Source organism: Palaemon carinicauda, chromosome 35 (assembly GCF_036898095.1).
Source record: "Palaemon carinicauda isolate YSFRI2023 chromosome 35, ASM3689809v2, whole genome shotgun sequence".
NCBI classification, from domain to species: Eukaryota; Metazoa; Arthropoda; class Malacostraca; order Decapoda; family Palaemonidae; genus Palaemon; species Palaemon carinicauda.
Genome location: NC_090759.1, coordinates 35,330,863 through 35,352,723, shown reverse-complemented (window position 1 = coordinate 35,352,723; position 21,861 = coordinate 35,330,863). Strand labels below are relative to the sequence as shown.

Below are 21,861 nucleotides of genomic sequence, written 5' to 3'. Positions count from 1 at the left end.
GAAATATGAAAGGGAGGAAAGTGGTGTACGCGGTCTAGATGCTATTTGAGACGTCTGTAAATTGGTGTTGATAGGGTTCGTTCTGTTGGTACATTTTCCACCCATTTTGTTTTGATGATAGGAACTGTTCCTTTTGGAATTTTCTGATGGTTTTTTGGCATGATTTCACAGTTGCTGTTGTTGTTATTGCTTGTTTAACATGTCGATCTTTAAACCAATTCATACTTCTACGACGCGTACTGATCGGTATTGCGTCGAACTCTTTACCGACATCGCGCTATCCCTTAAATCAGATTTCTTCTACAAGTCCAGACCACCTCGAAATACTCTGATCCAAATATTGGTAATAAAAACAAATTTATACTTTTACAACGCATGATAATCAGTAGAACGTTGAACCTCCAACCACCACTGCGCCAACACTCGCATCAAATTCTTCTACAAGTCCAGACCATCTCCAAATACTCCGATCCAAATAATATTAACAACATTGCAAGCTCTTATCCGCTCCCTTAAACATCTATCCAGCCATCATATCCCATTCTTCCTACAAGTACAGACCACCACGAAGTACTCTGATCCAAATGATAGTAACAACATTACAAGCTCTTGTCCGCTCCCTAAACATCTATCCAGCCATCATATCCCATTCTTCCTACAATTCCAGACCACCTCGAAATAACAACAATAATATAATGATAATGACAATAATAATCTAATATCTATTTCTGTCTGCTTTCTTTTCTCCACAGTTTGCGAAGAGACGGGTCTTCTGCCGAGATTCGTGGACAGCATCCCAAACGTTACAGTGACAGTGGGGAGGGATGCGATGTTGCCTTGCACAGTGGAGCAGCTCAAGGGATACAAGGTGAGAGAGAGAGAGAGAGAGAGAGAGAGAGAGAGAGAGTTGCTAAAATATTAATGCTGACAAAATTCATATATAGCACATTTGTAAGTACCTCAACATACATACAATCAATTATTATTATTATTATTATTATTATTATTATTAGCTAAGCTACAATCCTAGTTGGAAAAGCAGGATGCTATAAGCCCCATAAGGGATCTAACAAGAAAAAATAGCCCAGTAAGGAAATGAAATAAGGAAATAGATAGAATAATCTGCCTGAGTGTGCCCTCGACAAGAGAACTCTATCCCTAGACAGTGGAAGACCATGGTAAAGAGGCTATGGCACTACCCAAGACTAGCTAAAATCTCTCTTCTACCCTTACCATAGCTAAAGAGTCTCTTCTACCCTTACCATAGCTAAAGGAGTCTCTTCTACCCTTACCATAGCTAAAGGAGTCTCGTCTACCCTTACCATAGCTAAAGGAGTCTCGTCTACCTTACCATAGCCTTACCATAACTAAAGGAGTCTCTTCTACCCTTACCATAGCTAAAGAGTCTCTTCTACGCTTACCATAGCTAAAGAGTCTCTTCTACCCTTACCATAGCTAAAGAGTCTCTTCTACCCTTACCATAGCTAAAGAGTCTCTTCTACCCTTACCATAGTTTAAAGTCTCTTCTACGCTTACCATAGCTAAAGAGTCTCTTCTACCCTTACCATAGCTAAAGGAGTCTCGTCTACCTTACCATAGCCTTACCATAGCTAAAGGAGTCTCTTCTACCCTTACCATAGCTAAAGAGTCTCTTCTACCCTTACCATAGCTAAAGAGTCTCTTCTACCCTTACCATAGCTAAAGAGCCTCTTCTACCCTTACCATAGCTAAAGAGTCTCTTCTACCCTTACCATAGCTAAAGGAGTCTCTTCTACCCTTACCATAGCTAAAGAGTCTCTTCTACCCTTACCATAGCTAAAGAGTCTCTTCTACCCTTACCATAGCTAAAGAGTCTCTTCTACCCTTACCATACTTAAAGTCTCTTCTACCCTTACCATAACTAAAGAGTCTCATCTACCTTACCATAGCTAAAGAGTCGTACCATAGCTAAAGAGTCTCTTCTACCCTTAACATACTTAAAGTCTCTTCTACCCTTACCATAGCTAAAGGAGTATCTTCTACCCTTACCATAGCTAAAGAGTCTCTTCTACCCTTACCATACTTAAAGTCTCTTCTACCCTTACTATAGCTAAAGAGTCTCTTCTACCTTACCATAGCTAAAGGAGTCTCTTCTACCCTTACCATAGCTAAAGAGTCTCTTCTACCCTTACCATAGCTAAAGGAGTCTCTTCTACCCTTACCATAGCTAAAGAGTCTCTTCTACCCTTACCATAGCTAAAGGAGTCTCTTCTACCCTTACCATAGCTAAAGAGTCTCTTCTACCCTTACCATACTTAAAGTCTCTTCTACCCTTACCATAACTAAAGAGTCTCATCTACCTTACCATAGCTAAAGGAGTCTCTTCTACCCTTACCATAGCTAAAGAGTCTCTTCTACCCTTACCATAACTAAAGAGTCTCATCTACCTTACCATAGCTAAAGGAGTCTCTTCTACCCTTACCATAGCTAAAGGAGTCTCTTCTACCTTTACCATAGCTAAAGAGTCTCTTCTACCCTTACCATAGCTAAAGAGTCTCTTCTACCCTTACCATAGCTAAAGGAGTCTCTTCTACCCTTACCATAGCTAAAGAGTCTCTTCTACCCTTACCATACTTAAAGTCTCTTCTACCCTTACCATAACTAAAGAGTCTCATCTACCTTACCATAGCTAAAGGAGTCGCTTCTACCCTTACCATAGCTAAAGAGTCTCTTCTACCCTTACCATAACTAAAGAGTCTCTTCTACCTTACCATAGCTGAAGGAGTCTCTTCTACCCTTACCATAGCTAAAGGAGTCTCTTCTACCCTTACCATAGCTAAAGAGTCTCTTCTACCCTTACCATAGCTAAAGAGTCTCTTCTACCTTACCATAGCTAAATGAGTCTCTTCTACCCTTACCATAGCTAAAGAGTCTCATCTACCTTACCATAGCTAAAGGAGTCTCTTCTACCCTTACCATAGCTAAAGGAGTATCTTCTACCCTTACCATAGCTAAAGAGTCTCTTCTACCCTTACCATAGCTAAAGAGTCTCTTCTACCCTTACCATAGCTAAAGAGTCTCTTCTACCTTACCATAGCTAAAGGAGTCTCTTCTACCCTTACCATAGCTAAAGAGTCTCTTCTACCCTTACCATAGCTAAAGGAGTCTCTTCTACCCTTACCATAGCTAAAGAGTCTCTTTTACCCTTACCATACTTAAAGTCTCTTCTATCCTTACCATAGCTAAAGAGTCTCTTCTATCCTTACCATACTTAAAGTCTCTTCTACCCTTACCATCGCTAAAGAGTCTCTTCTACCTTTACCATAGCTAAAGGAGTCTCTTCTACACTTACCATAGCTAAAGAGTATCTTCTACCCTTACCATAGCTAAAGGAGTCTCTTCTAGCCTTACCATAGCTAAAGAGTCTCTTCTAGCCTTACCATACTTAAAGTCTCTTCTACCCTTACCATAGCTAAAGAGTTTCATTCTCTTCTACCCTTACCATAGCTAAAGGAGTCTCTTCTACCCTTACCATAGCTAAAGAGTCTCTTCTACCCTTACCAAAGCTAAAGGAGTCTCTTCTACCCTTACCAGAGCTAAAGAGTCTCTTCTACCCTTACCATAGCTAAAGGAGTCTCTTCTACCCTTACCATAGCTAAAGAGTCTCTTCTACCCTTACCATACTTAAAGTCTCTTCTACCCTTACCATAGCTAAAGAGTCTCATCTACCTTACCATAGCTAAAGGAGTCTCTTCTACCCTTACCATAGCCTTACCATAGCTAAAGGAGCCTCTTCTACCTTACCATAGCCTTACCATAGCTAAAGGAGTCTCTTCTACCTTTACCACAGCTAAAGTCTCTTCTACCCTTACCATCGCTAAAGAGTCTCTTCTACCTTTACCATAGCTAAAGGAGTCTCTTCTACCCTTACCATAGCTAAAGAGTATCTTCTACCCTTACCATAGCTAAAGGAGTCTCTTCTACCCTTACCATAGCTAAAGAGTCTCTTCTAGCCTTACCATACTTAAAGTCTCTTCTACCCTTACCATAGCTAAAGAGTCTCATTCTCTTCTACCCTTACCATAGCTAAAGGAGTCTCTTCTACCCTTACCATAGCTAAAGAGTCTCTTCTACCCTTACCAAAGCTAAAGGAGTCTCTTCTACCCTTACCATAGCTAAAGAGTCTCTTCTACCCTTACCATAGCTAAAGGAGTCTCTTCTACCCTTACCATAGCTAAAGAGTCTCTTCTACCCTTACCATAGCTAAAGAGTCTCATCTACCTTACCATAGCTAAAGGAGTCTCATCTACCTTACCATAGCCTTACCATAGCTAAAGGAGCCTCTTCTACCTTACCATAGCCTTACCATAGCTAAAGGAGTCTCTTCTACCTTTACCACAGCTAAAGAGTCTCTTCTACCCTTACCATAGCTAAAGAGTCTCATTTACCCTTACCATAGCTAGAGTCTCTTCTACCCTTATCATAGCTAAAGAGCCTCATCTACCTTACCATAGCTAAAGAGTCTCTTCTACCCTTACCATCGCTTAAGAGTCTCTTCTATCCTTACCATAGCTAAAGAGTCTCTTCTACCCTTACCATACTTAAAGTCTCTTCTACCCTTACCATAGCTAAAGAGTCTCATTCTCTTCTACCCTTACCATAGCTAAAGGAGTCTCTTCTACCCTTACCATAGCTAAAGAGTCTCTTCTACCCTTACCAAAGCTAAAGGAGTCTCTTCTACCCTTACCAGAGCTAAAGAGTCTCTTCTACCCTTACCATAGCTAAAGGAGTCTCTTCTACCCTTACCATAGCTAAAGAGTCTCTTCTACCCTTACCATACTTAAAGTCTCTTCTACCCTTACCATAGCTAAAGAGTCTCATCTACCTTACCATAGCTAAAGGAGTCTCTTCTACCCTTACCATAGCCTTACCATAGCTAAAGGAGCCTCTTCTACCTTACCATAGCCTTACCATAGCTAAAGGAGTCTCTTCTACCTTTACCACAGCTAAAGAGTCTCTTCTACCCTTACCATAGCTAAAGAGTCTCATCTACCCTTACCATAGCTAGAGTCTCTTCTACCCTTATCATAGCTAAAGAGCCTCATCTACCTTACCATAGCTAAAGAGTCTCTTCTACCCTTAACATACTTAAAGTCTCTTCTATCCTTACCATAGCTAAAGAGTCTCTTCTATCCTTACCATACTTAAAGTCTCTTCTACCCTTACCATCGCTAAAGAGTCTCTTCTACCTTTACCATAGCTAAAGGAGTCTCTTCTACCCTTACCATAGCTAAAGAGTATCTTCTACCCTTACCATAGCTAAAGGAGTCTCTTCTACCCTTACCATAGCTAAAGAGTCTCTTCTAGCCTTACCATACTTAAAGTCTCTTCTACCCTTACCATAGCTAAAGAGTCTCATTCTCTTCTACCCTTACCATAGCTAAAGGAGTCTCTTCTACCCTTACCATAGCTAAAGAGTCTCTTCTACCCCTTACCAAAGCTAAAGGAGTCTCTTCTACCCTTACCATAGCTAAAGAGTCTCTTCTACCCTTACCATAGCTAAAGGAGTCTCTTCTACCCTTACCATAGCTAAAGAGTCTCTTCTACCCTTACCATAGCTAAAGAGTCTCATCTACCTTACCATAGCTAAAGGAGTCTCATCTACCTTACCATAGCCTTACCATAGCTAAAGGAGCCTCTTCTACCTTACCATAGCCTTACCATAGCTAAAGGAGTCTCTTCTACCTTTACCACAGCTAAAGAGTCTCTTCTACCCTTACCATAGCTAAAGAGTCTCATCTACCCTTACCATAGCTAGAGTCTCTTCTACCCTTATCATAGCTAAAGAGCCTCATCTACCTTACCATAGCTAAAGAGTCTCTTCTACCCTTACCATACTTAAAGTCTCTTCTATCCTTACCATAGCTAAAGAGTCTCTTCTATCCTTACCATACTTAAAGTCTCTTCTACCCTTACCATCGCTAAAGAGTCTCTTCTACCTTTACCATAGCTAAAGGAGTCTCTTCTACCCTTACCATAGCTAAAGAGTATCTTCTACCCTTACCATAGCTAAAGGAGTCTCTTCTACCCTTACCATAGCTAAAGAGTCTCTTCTAGCCTTACCATACTTAAAGTCTCTTCTACCCTTACCATAGCTAAAGAGTCTCATTCTCTTCTACCCTTACCATAGCTAAAGGAGTCTCTTCTACCCTTACCATAGCTAAAGAGTCTCTTCTACCCTTACCAAAGCTAAAGGAGTCTCTTCTACCCTTACCATAGCTAAAGAGTCTCTTCTACCCTTACCATAGCTAAAGGAGTCTCTTCTACCCTTACCGTAGCTAAAGAGTCTCTTCTACCCTTACCATAGCTAAAGAGTCTCATCTACCTTACCATAGCTAAAGGAGTCTCATCTACCTTACCATAGCCTTACCATAGCTAAAGGAGCCTCTTCTACCTTACCATAGCCTTACCATAGTTAAAGGAGTCTCTTCTACCTTTACCACAGCTAAAGAGTCTCTTCTACCCTTACCATAGCTAAAGAGTCTCATCTACCCTTACCATAGCTAGAGTCTCTTCTACCCTTATCATAGCTAAAGAGCCTCATCTACCTTACCATAGCTAAAGAGTCTCTTCTACCCTTACCATCGCTTAAGAGTCTCTTCTACCTTTACCATAGCTATAGAGTCTCTTCTACCCTTAGCATAGCTAAAGAGTCTCTTCTACCCTTACCATAGCTAAAGAGTCTCTTCTACCCTTACCATAGCTAAAGTCTCTTCTACCCTTACCATAGCTAAAGTCTCTTCTACCCTTACCATAGCTAAAGTCTCTTTTACCCTTACCATCGCTAAAGAGTCTCTTCTACCCTTACCATAGCTAAAGAGTCTCCTCTACCCTTACCATAGCTAAAGAGTCTCTCCTACCCTTCCATCGCTAAAGAGTCTCTTCTACCTTTACCATAGCTATAGAGTCTCTTCTACCCTTACCATAGCTAAAGAGTCTCTTCTACCTTACCATAGCTAAAGAGTCTCTTCTACCTTTACCATAGCTAAAGAGTCTCTTCTACCCTTACCATCGCTAAAGAGTCTCTTCTACCTTTACCATAGCTATAGAGTCTCTTCTACCCTTACCATAGCTAAAGAGTCTCTTCTACTTACCATAGCTAAAGAGTCTCTTCTACCTTTACCATAGCTAAAGAGTCTCTTCTACACTTACCATAGCTAAAGGAGTCTCTTCTACCCTTACCATAGCTAAAGAGTCTCATCTACCTTACCATAGCCTTACCATAGCTAAAGAGTCTCTTCTACCCTTACCATAGCTAAAGAAGTCTCTTCTACCCTTACCATAGCTAAAGAGTCTCTTCTACCCTTACCATACTTAAAGTCTCTTTTACCCTTACCATAGCTAAAGAGTCTCTTCTACCTTACCATAGCTAAAAAGTCTCTTCTACCCTTACCATCGCTAAAGAGTCTCTTCTACCCTTACCATAGCTAAAGAGTCTCTTCTACCCTTACCATAGCTAAAGAGTCTCATCTACCTTACCATAGCTAAAGAGTCTCTTCTACCCTTACCATAGCTAAAGAGTCTCATCTACCTTACTATAGCCTTAACATAGCTAAAGGAGTCTCTTCTACCTTTACCATAGCTAAAGAGTCTCTTCTACCCTTACCATAGCTAAAGAGTCTCATCTACCTTACCATAGCTAAAGAGTCTCTTCTACCCTTACCATAGCTAAAGAGTCTCATCTACCTTACTATAGCCTTAACATCGCTAAAGAGTCTCTTCTACCTTTACCATAGCTAAAGGAGTCTCTTCTACCCTTACCATAGCTAAAGGAGTCTCTTCTACCCTTACCATAGCTAAAGAGTCTCTTCTAGCCTTACCATACTTAAAGTCTCTTCTACCCTTACCATAGCTAAAGAGTCTCATTCTCTTCTACCCTTACCATAGCTAAAGGAGTCTCTTCTACCCTTACCATAGCTAAAGAGTCTCTTCTACCCTTACCAAAGCTAAAGGAGTCTCTTCTACCCTTACCATAGCTAAAGAGTCTCTTCTACCCTTACCATAGCTAAAGGAGTCTCTTCTACCCTTACCATAGCTAAAGAGTCTCTTCTACCCTTACCATAGCTAAAGAGTCTCATCTACCTTACCATAGCTAAAGGAGTCTCATCTACCTTACCATAGCCTTACCATAGCTAAAGGAGCCTCTTCTACCTTACCATAGCCTTACCATAGCTAAAGGAGTCTCTTCTACCTTTACCACAGCTAAAGAGTCTCTTCTACCCTTACCATAGCTAAAGAGTCTCATCTACCCTTACCATAGCTAGAGTCTCTTCTACCCTTATCATAGCTAAAGAGCCTCATCTACCTTACCATAGCTAAAGAGTCTCTTCTACCCTTACCATACTTAAAGTCTCTTCTATCCTTACCATAGCTAAAGAGTCTCTTCTATCCTTACCATACTTAAAGTCTCTTCTACCCTTACCATCGCTAAAGAGTCTCTTCTACCTTTACCATAGCTAAAGGAGTCTCTTCTACCCTTACCATAGCTAAAGAGTATCTTCTACCCTTACCATAGCTAAAGAGTCTCTTCTACCCTTACCATAGCTAAAGAGTCTCTTCTAGCCTTACCATACTTAAAGTCTCTTCTACCCTTACCATAGCAAAAGAGTCTCATTCTCTTCTACCCTTACCATAGCTAAAGGAGTCTCTTCTACCCTTACCATAGCTAAAGAGTCTCTTCTACCCTTACCAAAGCTAAAGGAGTCTCTTCTACCCTTACCATAGCTAAAGAGTCTCTTCTACCCTTACCATAGCTAAAGGAGTCTCTTCTACCCTTACCATAGCTAAAGAGTCTCTTCTACCCTTACCATAGCTAAAGAGTCTCATCTACCTTACCATAGCTAAAGGAGTCTCATCTACCTTACCATAGCCTTACCATAGCTAAAGGAGCCTCTTCTACCTTACCATAGCCTTACCATAGCTAAAGGAGTCTCTTCTACCTTTACCACAGCTAAAGAGTCTCTTCTACCCTTACCATAGCTAAAGAGTCTCATCTACCCTTACCATAGCTAGAGTCTCTTCTACCCTTATCATAGCTAAAGAGCCTCATCTACCTTACCATAGCTAAAGAGTCTCTTCTACCCTTACCATCGCTTAAGAGTCTCTTCTACCTTTACCATAGCTATAGAGTCTCTTCTACCCTTAGCATAGCTAAAGAGTCTCTTCTACCCTTACCATAGCTAAAGAGTCTCTTCTACCCTTACCATAGCTAAAGTCTCTTCTACCCTTACCATAGCTAAAGTCTCTTTTACCCTTACCATCGCTAAAGAGTCTCTTCTACCCTTACCATAGCTAAAGAGTCTCCTCTACCCTTACCATAGCTAGAGTCTCTCCTACCCTTACCATAGCTAAAGAGTCTCTCCTACCCTTCCATCGCTAAAGAGTCTCTTCTACCTTTACCATAGCTATAGAGTCTCTTCTACCCTTACCATAGCTAAAGAGTCTCTTCTACCTTACCATAGCTAAAGAGTCTTTTCTACCTTTACCATAGCTAAAGAGTCTCTTCTACCCTTACCATCGCTAAAGAGTCTCTTCTACCTTTACCATAGCTATAGAGTCTCTTCTACCCTTACCATAGCTAAAGAGTCTCTTCTACTTACCATAGCTAAAGAGTCTCTTCTACCCTTACCATAGCTAAAGAGTCTCTTCTACACTTACCATAGCTAAAGGAGTCTCTTCTACCCTTACCATAGCTAAAGAGTCTCATCTACCTTACCATAGCCTTACCATAGCTAAAGAGTCTCTTCTACCCTTACCATAGCTAAAGAAGTCTCTTCTACCCTTACCATAGCTAAAGAGTCTCTTCTACCCTTACCATACTTAAAGTCTCTTTTACCCTTACCATAGCTAAAGAGTCTCTTCTACCTTACCATAGCTAAAAAGTCTCTTCTACCCTTACCATCGCTAAAGAGTCTCTTCTACCCTTACCATAGCTAAAGAGTCTCTTCTACCCTTACCATAGCTAAAGAGTCTCTTCTACCCTTACCATAGCTAAAGAGTCTCATCTACCTTACCATAGCTAAAGAGTCTCTTCTACCCTTACCATAGCTAAAGAGTCTCATCTACCTTACTATAGCCTTAACATAGCTAAAGGAGTCTCTTCTACCTTTACCATAGCTAAAGAGTCTCTTCTACCCTTACCATAGCTAAAGAGTCTCATCTACCTTACCATAGCTAAAGAGTCTCTTCTACCCTTACCATAGCTAAAGAGTCTCATCTACCTTACTATAGCCTTAACATAGCTAAAGGAGTCTCTTCTACCTTTACCATAGCTAAAGAGTCTCTTCTACCCTTACCATAGCTAAAGAGTCTCTTCTACCCTTACCATAGCTAGAGTCTCTTCTACCCTTACCATCGCTAAAGAGTCTCTTCTACCCTTACCATAGCTAAAGAGTCTCTTCTACCCTTACCGAGAAGAAAGTAGCTACTGAACAATTACAGTGTAGTAGTTAACCCCTTGAGTGAAGAAGAATTGTTCATCTTAATGTTCTCAGATGTATGATGAAAGAGAATGCGTTTATACATCCAAAAACAACGCACAAACAAACAACTTTCAGAGCCCCCACTCAGACAGAACCCCTCCCCCAGCCAACCACATCTCAGCCAAAATCTCAAACTAATCCATCCTTGATGCCTTATCAAAAGTAACACCTCATTACCATGCCGTAGTTGAATACCTAATCATGCAATTACGTAGTTTTCGGGGGTTGGTAATTAACCCTCATTGTTATGCCGGCCGCCCCTAATTGGGAGATTGACCCGGAATTGGTAGTTTAGCGGGAGACATTTTATTGGAAGGATTTTCGCCTGATCTGATGGCATAAGCGGGGCGGATCGAGGAGGGGGAAACGGACCTAACATTATTATTGTTTGTTGTCAAACTTGAGAGAAGGGGGCTCGGGACTAAAATGATCACGTGCTATTGTCCTGATGATTATTTCTGTTTAGGGTCGTATTTTTATTGCTGTTTAAGAGGAGATTTATTGTACTGTCTTTAATTTTATTTTTTTTATCTCTCTCCATCTGAAATGTTTCTTTCATCTTTAATTGTCTATTCAAACATTGCTTCACTTCTCTCTCTCTCACTCTCTCTTCCTTCCTCATTCATTCGTCTTCAGAAGAAATATTTCTTTTTTCTTTAATGATCTATTCAAACGTTACTACACCTCTTTCTCTCTCTCTCTCTCTCTCTCTCTCTCTCTCTCTCTCTCTCTCAACCTTTTTAACTTTAACACACACACACACACTTCCTCAACCTTTTTAACTTTAATTATCTATTCGAACATTACTACATCTCTCTCTCTCTCTCTCTCTCTCTCTCTCTCTCTCTCTCTCTCTCTCAGAAAAGACAAATAACACAAGACCCTCTTTCATCCTCCCCCCTCCCCACCCGGTCAAAAAGACAAAACAATCGAAAAAACATCAGTAATTAGAGCCCAGGGAGACGTGTGTCTAATTTAGGGAGGGTCCTTTTCGGTCATCAATTTAGACTAGTCTCGTCGACAGAGAGCAGATGTTTGTAATTATAACAACAGCAATATTTACGTGCTTTACGCGTTTTATGTGTACGTATGTACGTCTAGATAGGCGTACTTATGCGTTGTTTGTACGTATTTGTAAGCATCGTGTGTCCATTACAGTGCATTTGAGTTTGTCATAAGTAAGGGAGCGTTTTGTTTATTTACATTTCTTCTTCTCGGTTCGCCAAGATAGATTCTGAAGCTTCATAGGGTTCTAGATTTTTTAGATTAATATAAATACTTATGTTTATGAATAGACTTTTTGTCTATTGTGGTCCCAGTCCATGTAAAACACGCGAAAACATTCATATGAATGTTTTTTATATAGATGTAATGTCAGTATACATTCAGACATATTCATGAAGATCCTTCAAGAATCTTCTTTTAACATTTTTCCTCCAAGACAAAATTCAACCCGGCCCATTGTTTTCTCTGCTTCACTTTAAAAAATCATTATTTTAAATATTTATTGATATAAAAATAGTGTATTAAATCATTCTTGCAATGTGAAAATACCATAAAAACATTAGTATCCTTTGGCTATATTTCTTAGTTTTCACGTGATTGTATTGGCTCCTATCAATTCCTCATAAGTCTTTACATCCATACATTGGCTCCAATCCATTCCTTAGTCTTAACATCAATGCAATGGCTCCGATTAAATCCCCACAAGTCTTTACATCAAAGCATTGGCTCCCATCAATTCCTCAAATGTCTTCACATATTCATTGCATTGGCTCCGATCAATTCCTCACAAATCTTCACATCAATGCAATGGCTCCGATCGATTCCTCAGCCTTCACATCAATGCAATGGCTCCAATCAATTCCTCACACGTCTTCACATATATGCACTGGCTCCAGTAGATTCTTCAGCCTTCACATCAATGCACTGGTTCCAATCGATTCCTCACACGTCTTCTCATCAATGCACTGGCTCCAATCGATTCCTCAAATGTCTTCACATCAATACACTGGCTCAAGTAAATTCTTCAAATGTCTTCACATCAATGCATTGGCTCCAATCGATTCCTTAAATGTCTTTACATCAATACACTGGCTCCAGTAAATTCTTCAAATGTCTCCACATCAATAAACTGGCTCCAGTAAATTCTTCAAATGTCTTCACATCAACGCATTGCCTCCAATCGATTCCTCACTCGTCTTCACATCAACGCATAGGCTCCAGTAGATTCTTCAGCCTTCACATCAATGCACTGATTCCAATCGATTCCTCACACGTCTTCTCATCAATGCACTGGCTCCAATCGATTCCTCCAATGTCTTCACATCCGTGCATTGGCTCCGCGAGGCGTAACTCATTAAAAGCTCCCCAGGGAGAAGCCGAGAGACACGAGGAGGAGTCCAGCACCTTCTTTCTCCGGTCCGGAAATGGAAAGCGTCATTTTCGGTATCTGCCATCGTTTGTGGCCTCTCAGCCTCTGAATGACCCCCGGATATTACCTGTGTGGGCGTGGGAGTGTGGGGGGGATAGAAGACAGTATCTGGGGATAGGAGAGTGTGGATAGGGATGGGATAGGTCCAGAAAAAATGAAAAAGGCGAGCGTAAAGAGGAAGATCTTATACTGATCTTACAGTGTAGAACATTTTTTTTAAAGCTATAGATGAAGGGAGGGGCTACTTAATCATTTTTTAATGAGAGAGAGAGAGAGAGAGAGAGAGAGAGAGAGAGAGAGAGAGAGTACTGGTGAAGATATATATAATGATATAGATTGAACGTAGATTGACCACACGTTCAGCTAATATGCATATATAAGTATGCATGTATGTATGTGTGTATATATATATACATATATATATATAATATATATATATATATATATATTGGGCCGATTACCCATTATCACTCTTAAAAATTAATTAGGAAACTGATAAAAACTTGCAACTCTTCGAAACTTTGAAGTTAACAATACCTGGCTACATTCTCGAACCATTTTTACTTAGCAATGCTTGATAAATATTCAAAACTATCTTTATTTAGCAACACTTTGCAACAATTCAAAAGTATTTTTACTTCGAAACACTTGGCAAGTATTCAGAACTATCTTCATCTAGCAATACTATTTAAAACTAATTTTACTTAGCAACACTTGGCAAGTATTCAGAACTATCTTTACTTAGCAACACTTGGCAACAATTCAAAACTATTTTTACTTAGCAACACTTGGCAAGTATTCAAAACTATTTTTACTTAGCAACACTTGGCAAGTATTCAAAACTATCTTTATCTAGCAACACTTGGCAACAATTCAAAACTATTTTTACTTAGCAACACTTGGCAAGTATTCAAAACTATCTTTATCTAGCAACACTTGGCAACAATTCAAAACTATTTTTACTTAGCAACACTTGGCAAGTATTCAAAACTATCTTTATCTAGCAACACTTGGCAACAATTCAAAACTATTTTTACTTAGCAACACTTGGCAAGTATTCAAAACTATCTTTATCTAGCAATACTATTTGAAACTATTTTTACTTTGCAACACTTGGCAATAATTCAAAACTAATTTTACTTCGAAACACTTGGCAAGTATTCAGAAGTATCTTCATCTAGCATTACTATTTGAAACTATTTTTACTTAGCAACACTTGGCAAGTATTCAGAACTATATCTAGCAATACTATTTGAAACTATCTTTACTTAGCAACACCTGGCAAGTATTCAAAACAGTCTTCACTTAGCAACACTTGGCAACAATTCAAAACTATTTATACTTAGCAACACTTGGCAAGTATTCAGAACTATATCTAACAATACTATTTGAAACTATTTTTACTTAGCAACACCTGGCAAGTATTCAAAAGTATTTTTACTTAGCAACACTTGGCAAGTATTCAGAAGTATCTTCATCTAGCAATACTATTTGAAACTATCTTTACTTAGCAACACTTGGCAAGTATTCAGAACTATCTTCATCAAGCAATACTATTTGAAACTATTTTTACCTAGCAACACTTGGCAAGTATTCAGAAGTATCTTCATCTAACAATACTATTTGAAACTAATTTTACTTAGCAACACTTGGCAACAATTCAAATCTTCACATAGCAACACCTGGCAACTCTCCACAAATAATACATTCACAGAATTATGAAAACCCCTTTACGTACATTAATTCGCCCCAAAGTACTTTCTCCCCTGGCAATCTCTGGCAATTTTCCACCGCCATTTCCGACTCCTTGGATCACGGAGTCTGGAGCACTCATTATTCATTCCTTAAAACCTCTTCGACTCCGTAATCCTTGCCAAGTTAGGTTGGTCCCCCTGTTACGCATGGCAGGCGATGTTGGCAGCCCTTGCTGATTTAATGCATATATGCTCGTGATGAGGCTGAGAGAGAGAGAGAGAGAGAGAGAGAGAGAGAGAGAGTATCTTATTATAAGAGAGGGAAAGGCAGAGTGTAACAAGGAGATAGTTAAGGTGAGAGAGAGAGAGAGAGAGAGAGAGAGAGAGAGAGTACCTTATTATAAGAGAGGGAAAGACAGAGTTTAGCAAGGAGATAGTTAAGATGAGAGAGAGAGAGAGAGAGAGAGAGAGAGAGAGAGATCAAATTAGCAAAGCATTCTGAAATTGAGAATGTAAAATAAAGAATGTAGCTGGAGGAAAAAAGAGAACAAATCTCTCTCTCTCTCTCTCTCTCTCTCTCTCTCTCTCTCTCTCTCAGACAGGTTAACGAGATACCCGTAATAGACTTAGAAGTAACGTTGCTGAGGCCAGCACGCTGATAATAAGGACACCAGTGGACCGCTAAAGTTGTAGGTCCATTAGAATGTCCCGGGCCACAGATGGGAGAGAGAGAGAGAGAGAGAGAGAGAGAGAGAGAGAGAGACTAGAACCTTAGAAGGAAGATAGGTATAGTGAAAAGAATTGAAAAGAAAAAGTTAGGAAGAAGAAAAATGGTGAAATGATGGGAAGAGAAAATGGGTAAATTAGTGGGCCGAAGAAGAAGAAGAAGAAGATGAAGGGAAATTTGGGAAGAAAAAGAAAAATGGTGAAATGATGGGAAGAGAAAATGGGTAAATTAGTGGGCCCAAAGAAGAAGAAGAAGAAGAAGAAGAAGAAGGAGAAGAAGAAGAAAAAGAAGACTGAAGGGAAGTTTGGGATGAAAGTTTGGGAAGAAAATGAAAAATGATGATATGATGGGAAGAGAAAATGGGCGAATGGTGGGGAAAAGATGATAAGAGTGAAAAAAATTGGGAAGAATAAGTAGAAGGAAAATGAAGGAAACACGAGAAGATTGAAGGGAAGAAAGTAGAGTGATTGTAAGGGAAGGGGAAGATAAAAAAAAAATGAATGAAAGATGAGAAGAAGGAAAATGAAAGAGAGAGAAAATTGAAGGGAAGATAAGTAGAGTGATTAAAAGAAATTGAAAAGGGTAAAGATTGGGAAGAAAAATGAAAAAATTATGAAGGGAAGAAAAAAGGGATGAATGAAAGAATGAAAAATATAAAATAAAAAGATGGAAGAAGAGTTTCTATATCAAGAAACTAAAACAATATAATAATAATGGAATTATTATGATAAAAACTTTATAATTACTCTCTCTCTCTCTCTCTCTCTCTCTCTCTCTCTCTCTCTCTCTCTCTCTCTCTCTCACACATCTTGGCAAGGATGATCTAGTGGAGGAAGTTTTCGAAGACGAATAATGAGTAATAATGGCTGTTTGGTTGAAAGAACTAGTAGAGAAGTTGAAGATAATAATAATAATAATAATAATAATAATAATAATAATATTGCATAGATGAAAAATTATGACATGATTGCATTCTTAGATTATTTTTATAGAGTATAGTATATAATTATGCTGCGTGAAGACATCTCATCAGCTTGTAATTTTAATTTCTCCATACACCGATTATTCTAGCTTATTCTTTCCACATTCTCCCCTCCCTTCATACACCTGACAACACTAAGATAAATGAAAAATTCTTCTTTACTCAAGGGGTTAATTACTACACTATATTGTTCAGTGGCTACTTTCCTCTTGGTAAGGGTAGAAGAGACTCTTTACCTATGGTACACTAAAAAATCGGTCCATTGTTCTCTAGTCTTGGGTAGTGCCGTAGCCTCTGTACCATGGTCTTCCATTGTCTTAGAGTTCTCTTGCTTGAGGGTACATTCCGGCACACTACTCTGTTTCCTTATTTTCTTTCCTCCCTGGGCCACTTTCACTGTTTGAGCCCTTGGGCTTATAGCATCCTGCTTTTCCAACTAGGATTGTAGCTTAACTCATAATAATGTTAATAATAATCTAACAGGTCTTTCTTCCTTAGAAATAGAGACTAAGAAACTTTAAACTAACGAAAAAACTACAACAAACTCCAAAATCAAATCGGCAATGAGACGAAGCGACACAAAAACATATCACACACATAAAAACACTAATAAATAATCAACGCGCTAATCAAAAACACCATCTCGGCCTACATTGCTTGAATCCTCTCCTGCGCAGGTTGCGTGGGTGCAGGTAGACACCCAAACCATTCTGACCATCCACAAACAGGTGATCACCCGCAATCCGAGGATATCGCTACTTCACAACGACCACCGCACTTGGCACTTGCAACTCAAGAACGTCAGAGAGAGCGACAGGGGCTGGTACATGTGCCAGGTCAACACCGACCCCATGAGGTACAAGCAGGGCTACGTGGATGTGGTCGGTAAGTGAGGAACTGGTTTTGCGGGTTTCACTGTATATATATATATATATATATATATATATATATATATATATATATATATATACATATATATATATATATATATATATATACTGTATATATATATATATATATATATATATATATATATATATATATATATAGCCTCCTCCCATAGGGGTGGTAGCTTCAGTTTTCAGTAAATGCTTTGAGATGTGGCTTTTAGCATTTTGACTATCATCACCTTTTTCTGCAAGCCACCAAAGTCAACCAACTACCAGTCACATAATTAACAGATTTGATCAATAGAGGCACAATCCACCAAACAGGAATCTGTTCTAAATTATCTCTTTGTGTAAAGATTGTCGATATCGAAGCGAGGTTGATAATCACTGTCGTACGATTTTCTGTTACGTAACTGGTAGTAAGTCGATTACTGAGATTACAGCCATTAACATGCGATTAACATTCCTTTCATCATCTGGATAGATACATAGACAGATGTGTATAAAGAACATGACCTTTGACCTTTACTCTTGCAACTCCCAACAGTTCCACCCGATATCATCGACAAGGAGTCAACGGGCGACCTGACCATCAGGGAAGGTCAGGACGTGAGTTTGACCTGCCGGGCCAAAGGTCACCCGCCACCAAATATCGTCTGGAGGCGAGAGGACAACAAGGAGATTGTACTGGACTCGGAAAAAATAGGTAAATAAATAAGGTCAAGAATTGTTTGTAGGTGGTCTGAACTTGTGGTGAGAAAAGGAGTGTTCAGATCTCATTCTTGCTTTTAAAATGACCAAGACAGGTATTTAAATTCTTATTACTAATTCTATAACGGATGCACAAGCTAATATAACTATCAGCATTACTATTTGATAAATTTCCTCATGTTAATAAGGCACACCATTAACTATCACTTATAATTATCCCATGATTCATGCCATTATTAACAGTCCTGCGCCATGTTATTAACATCTTTTCTTCCTTTTAATGACACCACTGGCAATAAAATATACACCTTCATAATACAGCCATTTTCACTAACAATCAAAATACTCTTATTATTAACTTTACTCGCATACCAGTATCAGTAACGTGCCCTTATTAACAGTACTGTGACTTATTAACAATCACTTTCGATAATTGAAACGAACAAATTCTTATTTGAGATTTTCACCCTATGTTTTGGGCTAACAACCTTACTAACAATTCCAAAACGTTATTAACAAATTATCCTTAATGTTTATAAACGTTAATAACTTGGTAACAATATCAATGTTAATGACTCTTATTACCAACGGATTATCTTCATTTTCAATCCAACATTACTGTTAATGATCACACACACACACCTATCAACACTCTCATGTAGTTATTAACAATACATTAGTATATGTGAACCGGTTAATAATTCATCGATGATTGAAAGTTGGTGATAAATCTATACCCTATTTAACAATCAAATATATCTGTTGTTAATTCTTATTAACAATTTAATTTTATTCAAAATCCCATCCCATAATCCTTATAAATAATTCCAGATTCTTATTAACAAACCTATATCGTGTTATTAATTCCATATCCTTATCAATTATAATTAACAATCTAATAATGTTACTGACAATACCATATCCTTACTAACCATCTTATCAACGATCCTATGTCATTATTTCATTTCCTCATTAACATCATATTTTCATTATCACTTTAACATCATTATTAACAAATCCATAACGCTGTAGGCGATTTCATTTCCTCGGTAATAATTAACTGCAATCAAGTAACCGTATTAAAATAAACAATTATCTTCTGTTATTAACAACTGTCTTCTGTTATTTGCAATTCTGTTCGTATATAAGAATATTAAGAGTATCATACTATTATTAACCATTTTTAATTATCTGCTAACTATCCTATGTAGTCATTATCAAATTACATACTATTATCAACAACACTATACTGTTATAGACATTCTATTCTATTTTTAAAATGTTACCAATTATCAACATTCCAAAGTTATTAACATTCCTACGTTTTTATTAACATTGATACGCTGTAATCAACATACCTATACTGTTACCAACATTCCACTACTGTTATCAAAATTCCTATACTGTCCTCAACATCCCTACGTCATCAACAACATTCCTATGCTGTTAACAACACTCTACTGTTATCAACATTCCTGTACTGTTACCTACATCTCTATACTGTTATCAACAACCCTATGCTGTTATCAACAACTCTTTACTGTTACCAATACACCACTACTGTTGGAACATTCCTATGCTGTTATCAACAACTCTATACCGTTACCAACACTCCACTACTGTTATCAACATTCCTAGACTTTTACCAACACTGCACTATTGTTATCTACGTTCCTATAATGTTATCAACATTCCTATACTGTGATCATCAACCCTATACTGTTATCAACATTCCTATACTGTGATCATCAACCCTATACTGTTATCAACATTCCTATATTGTTATCAACACCCCATTACTGTTATCAACACTCCACTACTGTTATCTACATTCCTATACTGTTACCAACATTCCTACACTGTTATCAACATTCCTGTCCTGTTATTAACATCTCTATACTGTTATGAACATTCCTTTACTGTTATTAACAACCATATACTGTTATCAACATTACTATAGTGTTACCAACACTCTACTACTGTTATCAACATTCCGGTACTGTTATTAACATATCTATACTGTTATGAACATTCCTATACTGTTATCAACAACCCTATACTGTTATCAACACTCTACTGCTGTTATCAACATTCCTGTACTGTTATTAACATTCCTTTACTATTATCAACAACCCTATACTGTTATCAACAACTCTATACTATTATCGACACTCTACTACTGTTATCAACATTCTTGTACTCTTATTAACATATCTATATTGTTATGAACATTCATTTACTGTTATCAACAACCCTATGCTGTTATCAACATTCCTATACTGTTGTCAACACTCTACTACTGTTATCAACATTAGTCTACTGTTATTAACATCTGTATAGTGTTATGAACATTCCTTTACTGTTATCACAACCCTATACTGTTATCTACATTCCTATACTGTTATCAGCAACCCTATACTGTTATCAACAACCCAATACTGTTATCAACACTCTACTGCTGTTATCAACATTCCTGTACTGTTATTAACATCTCTATAGTGTTATGAATATTCCTTTACTGTTATCAACAACCCTATACTGTTATCAACAACCCACTACTGTTATCAATACTCTACTACTGTTATCAACATTCCTGTACTCTTATTAACATCTCTATAGTGTTATGAACATTTCTTTACTGTTATCAACAACCCTATACTGTTATCAACATTCCTATACTGTTGTCAACACTCTACTACTGTTATCAATATTCCTGTACTGTTATCAACATCTCTATAGTGTTATCAACATTCCTGTACTGTTATCAACAACCCTATACTGATATCTACATTCCTATACTGTTACAAACACTCTACTACTGTCATCAACATATCTATGGTGTTATGAATATTCCTTTACTGTTATCAACAACCTTATACTGTTATCTACATTCTTATACTGTTACCAACACTCTACTACTGTTATCAACATTCCTGTACTGTTATTAACATCTCTATAGTGTAATGAACATTCCTTTACTGTTATCAACAATCCTATACTGTTATCTACATTCCTATACTGTTACCAACACTCTACTAGTGTTATGAACATTCCTGTACTGTTATTACCATCTCTATACTGTTATGACCATTCCTTTACTGTTATCAACAACCCTATACTGTTATCAACATTCCTATACTGTTATCAACATCCCTATACTGTTATCAACAACCCTATACAGTTATCAAAACCCCTATACTGTTATCAACATTCCTATACTGCTATCAACTCAATCAGAGCTGGGAATCTCGAACGGCATCATGAGCGGGTTGGAGGAGCGCGACCCGGGGCTGAATCCCGTGAGGGAGGTCAAGGGAGAGAAGCTGGAGATGAGAAAGGTCTCCAGACTGCAGATGGGGCCGTACCTCTGCATTGCTTCAAACGGCGTCCCGCCTTCCATCAGCAAGAGGACTAATCTTAAAGTGCAGTGTGAGTAATACTATTTGGATAGTAGTAATACTACTATTATCATTAATACTATTATCATTATGTTAATTATTAATATATACACTCCATTACTATTATTATTATGTTCCACAGGGTAGCGTTCTTGGTCCATTACTTTTCATACTATATACATATGACAGGTGGTTTGGCCTAGAAAACAAGCTTGTTGCATATGCAGATGATGCTACTCTCTTTGCATCCATTCCATCCCCTGAATGTAGATCTGGGGTTGCTGAATCCCTTAATAGAGATTTAGCTAAAATTAGTGCATGGTGCAAATTATGGGGTATGAAGTTGAATCCTAACAAAACTCAAAGTATGATTGTAAGTAGGTCAAGGACGTTGGCTCCTCAACATCTGGATCTCAGTATTGATAATGTTTCTTTAAATCAGTATGATTCTTTTAAAATTTTAGGTGTGATTATCGACAGCAAATTTACTTTTGAGAAACATATA

General features: G+C 38.2%; 1 protein-coding gene across 1 annotated transcript in view; it reads left to right on the top strand.

The window, feature by feature from the left end:
* Positions 1-757: 757 nt before the first annotated feature.
* LOC137627415 (lachesin-like) overlaps positions 758-21,861 on the top strand; it is a 49,514-nt gene continuing 28,410 nt past the window's right edge. The window contains exons 1-4 of the mRNA XM_068358507.1: positions 758-868; positions 17,035-17,242; positions 17,795-17,953; positions 21,196-21,387. Of these exons, the coding sequence (XP_068214608.1) occupies positions 830-868; positions 17,035-17,242; positions 17,795-17,953; positions 21,196-21,387 (598 nt within the window). The 5' untranslated portion in view covers positions 758-829. The remainder of the gene's footprint in view (positions 869-17,034; positions 17,243-17,794; positions 17,954-21,195; positions 21,388-21,861) is intronic.